Source organism: Erinaceus europaeus, chromosome X (assembly GCF_950295315.1).
Source record: "Erinaceus europaeus chromosome X, mEriEur2.1, whole genome shotgun sequence".
Classification (NCBI taxonomy): Eukaryota; Metazoa; Chordata; class Mammalia; order Eulipotyphla; family Erinaceidae; genus Erinaceus; species Erinaceus europaeus.
The window spans coordinates 42,928,039-42,934,038 of NC_080185.1; the positions used below are offsets into that span (position 1 = coordinate 42,928,039).

General features: G+C 44.7%; 1 protein-coding gene across 2 annotated transcripts in view; it reads right to left on the reverse strand.

The window, feature by feature from the left end:
• Positions 1 to 2,387: 2,387 nt before the first annotated feature.
• The window catches only part of LONRF3 (LON peptidase N-terminal domain and ring finger 3), a 59,233-nt gene continuing 55,620 nt past the window's right edge, over positions 2,388 to 6,000 (reverse strand). For both annotated transcript variants that reach the window (XM_016191418.2, XM_016191417.2), the window contains one exon: positions 2,388 to 3,439. In XM_016191418.2, the coding sequence (XP_016046904.1) occupies positions 3,284 to 3,439 (156 nt within the window). In that variant the 3' untranslated portion in view covers positions 2,388 to 3,283. The remainder of the gene's footprint in view (positions 3,440 to 6,000) is intronic.

Sequence of the window (6,000 nt, forward strand, 5' to 3'; positions counted from 1 at the left end):
TAGCACGATGCCGACCAGACTTCCCTGGACAGACAACCTCACCAATGTGTCCTGGAGCTCAGCTTCCCCAGAGGCCCACCCTACTAGGCAAACAGACAGGCAGACTGGGAGTATGGATCAACATGTCAACGCCCATGTTCAGCGGGGAAGCAATTACAGAAGCCAGACCTTCTACCTTCTGCATCCCACGATGACCTTGGGTCCATACTCCCACAGGGATAAAGAATGGGAAAGCTATCAGGGGAGGGGATGGGATACTGAGATCTGGTGGTGGGAATTGTCTGAAGTTGTACCCCTTGTATCCTATGGTTTTTTAATGTCTCTTTTTAAATAAATAAAAAATAATTAAAATAATAAGAAGTAACCTGAATTGATTTGAAAAGTTACAGAGTATAAAATCTACACTCCTTGGCGTTGTCATGATTCTCAATGCACTTTAAAGATCAGGGAGTGGAGTCAGCGAAGCACATACATTACTATGCCCAGGAACCTGGGTTCAAACCCTTGACACCCATCTGCATGGGGAAAGCTTCACAAGTAGTGCAGCAGTAGTGTTAATGTCTCTTCTTCTTCTTCTTCTTCTTCTTCTTCTTCTTCTTCTTCTTCCTCTTCCTCTTCCTCCTCCTCTTCTTCCTCTTCCTCTTCTTCTTCTCCTTCTTCTTTTCTTCTTCCTCTTCTTCTTCTTCTTCATCTTCTTCTATCTCTCTCTCCGTATCATTTTCTGTCTCATCTTCCATATAAACAAAAAGAAAAAATGGCCACGGGTAATGGCAGCATTGTTACGCAGGCACTGAGCCCTAGTGATAAAATTTGGTAGCAAAAGTAGAAGTAAAATATCTGAACATGAGAAGTTAACATGGGAAGTCCTGGATCTAGGACTCCAGGATTTTATCATCTTCAAAATTCCAGCTCTCCAAATAAAATTACATTTTTAGCCTTATTGGCACTGAATTCTCTCTTATCTATTTTCCAGTTTTTTCACTTTTTTGAAAAGACTAACTGCAAAACCTGGTAATCATTAAGCTGTGGTTTGAATCCAGTGATGTGTCTTTCCCAGCCCAGTTTAAAGGGTTAGATTCGAGTATCACGTATAAAGGCACTGATTATCGAGAATGTAGGCCCCATGTGATATTCAGTACCTAGGTATGATCTAATAATAGCTATTCTGTGGGGAATGTCTTCAGGGACTAGACCCTGTGCTAAGTGATTGACACATATCATTGCACTTAATGTTCCTATCAACCTCAGACTTGGGGGGTGCTTTATCACTACAATCTTCTTTGCAAGATGAGGTGGCTCAGGCCAATGAAAATCCCTTGCCAAGAGTTGTCACCTCTGGCACGTGGAGAAACTCATGACCCTCTGCCTTGTTGCACAATAATAGGCTGTGATTGTACCATGTCGGCACCAAGTGGAAAGGTCACATAGCAAGACTGGCTTGGCCAGTACGCATTGTTAAATTCACATCTTTCCCTGGATTGGTCAGACTCTCAGCATCAAGCCTACTGCTATCATGCTCCGACAACAAAGTGGCTGCCAAGAAAGGACAGGAAAGACCACTTGGGTTCTGTTTCACACGCATCTCCTTTGTGTTGACCAGATCACCTCGTGTTCCCCCTGCCATCTCTGGAGGTGGGGAGTGGGAGAAGGAGTCAGGTGGATTTTGTGAGGCATTCAGCTCTCACCTTCACACAGTGAGCAGCTGCAAACCAAGAGCTCAGTGCACCTGCCCAGTGCACGGCTCGTTGGCATTAAGGTGCCAATGTCAGGATACATTTCTTCTTGCCTTAGCCTTCTCGCTCTGCTATTTTAACACCCTCACACCCAAGGTGTGAGACACAAAAGGGATCAAACTAACATTAAATCAGCTAAAAAAAGAGGGGTTCACTCTTACCTCCTTACCCACAGGTCTTCCCCTATATTGGCATCGTTGGCCCACCACAACTAAGGGGAAATGCAATACTTAAATTAAAATCATGGACTACTCAATCAATTCCTTGAAACAGGTTGAACCCCCCCCCAACAAACTAGGTTTGGGGTTTTTAAAGGGTTCTATACCATCCATCCAACATCATCATCATCATCCATCATCTCTTCCTCCTCCTTCTCCTTGTATTTCTCTTTTTTATTAAACTTATAACAACAGTCCTTTATCAAATGTTCCCAAACATTGGCAGCTGGGTTTGATCCTCAGAACCCAGGCAAAAAGTAGAGTAGGAGGCAAGGGTAGCATAGTTGTGATGAGTCAGACTGAAAAATCATTCCCTCTGAAGGTCTATAGGTGACTGTGCCTCAGTTTCCCATTGCAGGACGGCATCGGCAAGAAAGGAGACATGTTTGTAGATGACAGGAGCAAGTGATGATCACAGACCACAGTCAAAGACACGCCTGATTCAGCACTTCATTCAGGAACAATCCTATCAGCCCGGTTCTCTTTGCACAACAGATGGAAAAATGAATGGTTTCACTTTACCCCGACGAAGACCCTCATTAGGGGCCCATCCCGTAGCTACTTGACATCATTAATGGAACCTGTGCGGTCAGATGATTTGAGCACAGCATGGGATTTCCTTTCAACCTCCAACTGGGTAGAGACAAAAATTATTCCAGAACTAGAATGAAAGGTCAAAGAAAAAAATTAAATAAAAATAAAAATGTCCAACCAAAAAGCGTTTCTTGCACTGGCCCATCCCCCTAGGCAAGTGGTCAACCATGCCATATATAGCTGACTTCCCAGTAAAGCAGACTTAAACAGTTGCAAACACATGTGGAGGAGGAATAAGGGATAAAGTGGTGCAAAAACAATAAATTAGGAGCATGGACAGAAGGAAGAGCATGATTTCACACAACAGCTCTGTGGGGAATCTGAACCACTGCAACTCAACCTTGAGTGGGTGGAAGAACGCAGACAACATCGGTCGTCAGGAACTCTGCTTCGTCTTTCCACCACAGTCACTCACCTAATGAAAGCAAGGAAAGTAACGCCAAACCACTATAAGCGCTCAGAGAACTTTACGTCTAAATCAAATAGATTTTTTTTCTCCATCTGGACTGTGAGTGTGCAGCAGTGCACCAAGAAGCATCTGGAGGCAAAGTCTCAAAGAGGCCCCGCTCTTTTAGTTTTGTGACTCAATCTCTTGCTGCCCTCGGCAGCAGAGGGCAGTGCCTCTGTTTGATGTTCGTTTCTGCCAGGTTGTTATTGCAAGGAGATAGTATTTACAAGATGCCACTTCCCCAGGGGCTATGAAGAAGGCAGGTTCTCCTCTTCAGCTGTCCACTCTCATTAGTTTTGGTTCCGAGATATGAAGGCCAGGACCCGGCGAATACCGTTCAGCCTGTCCTTTAAGGATCTCATTGCCAGGAACGGGAGCTGAGCTCGGCTTTCCAATGGAAGGACTGCTAGTGTCCACCAGCACCAGGCTGGGCCATTTGGGTTCATCTGGAAGAGACACACAGTGGATTTGTCTGACAACTATGGAAGTCACCTATTCGGACGGTGTCCAAAGCCTCTGTCCATAATTCAGTTGAAGCTGCCTGTGCTTCTGTGCCCCCCAGTGTAATCCCATTTCCTTATCACTATCATTCATTCCTTTCTTCCTTCCTCCCTCACTTCCTTCCATTTTACTTGATAGGATAGAAAGAAACTGAGTGGGGGGGGAGGAGGAGAGAGAGAAGGGGATAGAAAGACGCCTGCAGAACTGCTTCACTGCTCATGAAGTTCCTTCCTTGAAGGTAAAGACCAGGGGCCTGAACCCAGGTACTTTGTTCATGGTAACATGTGTGCTCAACTGGGCATGCCACTATCTGATACCTATCATTTATTTATTTTATTTATCTACTTTGCCTGCAGGGTTCTCGCTGGGGCTTGGTGCCTGCACCACAAATCCACTGCTCCTGGAGGCTATTTTTTCCCCTTTTGTTTCCCTTGTTGTTTATCGTTGTTATTATCATTATTGTTGCTAGTAGTATTGTTGTTATTGTTGTTGGATAGGACAGAGAGAAATGAAGAGAGGATGGGAAAACAGAGAGGGGGAGAGAAAGATAGACACCTGCAGACCTGCTTCACCACCTGTGAAGCGACCCCCCTGTAGGTGGGGAGCTGGGGGCTTGAACCAGGATCTTTATGCCAGTCCTTGCGTTTCACACCACATGCGCTTAACCCACTGCGCCACCACCTGGCGCCTCTATTTGCTTATTTATTTATTTTTAAAAGAGCACCGCTCAGCTCTGGTTTGTTTTGGTCCTTGGAATTTTAGAGCACCGCTCAGCTCTGGTTTGTTTTGGTCCTTGGAATTGAACCTGGGACTCTGACATCAACCATAAAAGTCTTTTTTTCAGGAAAAAAAAGTATTTTTCAGAACCATTATTCACCGTAGTCCCTTCTTAATCTTAGCTGGGCACATAGACAAAAAAAATAAGAAGAAGAAAAAAGAGACTACATTTCTTAGCCTCCCTCGAAGCTAGGTAAGGCCAAGAGATAAAAGTTATTTTAAAAAAATATTTTTGTTTTATTTATTTGTTATTGGATAGAGACAGAGATTGAGAGAGAAGGGGGAGATAGAGAGGAAGAGAGACAGAGATACACCTGCAGACTTTCTTCACCACTTGTGAAGAAACTCTCTTGCAGGTGGGGAGCCGGGGGCTTGAACCAGGATCCTAACCGGTCCTTGCGCTTTGCAGCACATGCGTTTAACCCACTGCTCTACTGCCTGACTCCCGAGATAAAAGTTCAGTTTAATGAGTGAGCAGGGAGACAGCTCTCCTAGTAGAGCACACACTGAACCATGAGCAAGAACCCAGGTTCGAGCCCCTGGCCACCACATGGAAACACCACATACAAAGGGCGAGCTTCATAAGTGGAGCAGTTCTGTAGCGCGTCTCTCCCTTCCTCCCTCTCTCTCTCTCTCTCTCTCTCTTTCTCTTTCTCTCTTTCTCTCTCTTTCTCCCCATCTCATACCCTTTATCTAGAGAAAAAAACTAAATAGACATTCCATCAAGCGCAGTAGTCTGTTGAAGGCATGAAGCCTTGACAGACAGAAAAAAAAAATCTGACCAATAAAATACAAAGGGAAATGATCTGGGTGGAGAGACAGCATGGCCCAAAATTGAGCCCCAGAACCACATGGGAGGTACTATGACACTGGGGAAAAGCTCAGGTGTTCTCTCTCTATTCAAATGAAAAAGAGGGACAGAGCAGTGCAAATGCACATGGTAGAGGCTCTGGGGCAGGGGCGGGGGGAGAAGGCGGGGATGGGTGGGCAGTGATCTATGCCAGTTTCATGTTACCTTCTGGGAAGGCAGTATGTGACTGTCTGTCTCTCTTTTTCCTGTGCTTTCCCTTGGGCTGGTGGTTCTGGCCTTCCTCAATCAATCAAGAGGGTAAGACAAAGGTCTTGGGACAAGCTTTGTGGCAAAGGATCCCAGGCTTCTTTTAAAGAGCTCTTGAGAACTCTGCTACCACTGATGGGAATGTAAACTGGTGCTACTCCTGTGGAAAACTGTATGGGAAGTGCTTAAATAAATCCAAATGGAATTACCTTATGACCCAGTAATACCACTCTTAGGCATTTATCCAAAGGACATGCAAACACTAATTTGACAGGGCCTATTCATAGCTGCATTACTCACAATACCCACAAGGTAGGACCAGCCTAGATTCCAATCAAGAGATGACTGACTAAAGAAGTTATGAGTTATATAGTCTATGGACAGACTACTCTGCAATCAAAAAAGATAATGTTGGGTCCTCTGGGATAAAATGGATGGAGCTGGAGGTGACTGTGCTTAACAAAATAAAGAGATGAAAGACAACTACCAGATAGTTTCACTTATATATGGAAGCTAGAGAACTGATTACAAATGAACTGGCATTGCAAAAAAGAAACACACACACACACACAGAAGCAAACTGTTTCTAAGACTTGTGAGTAGAATGGTGGTTATAACTGGGAGGTGGGAGAACTTTGGTGGTGGGTGTAGTGTGGAATCATACACTGGAAT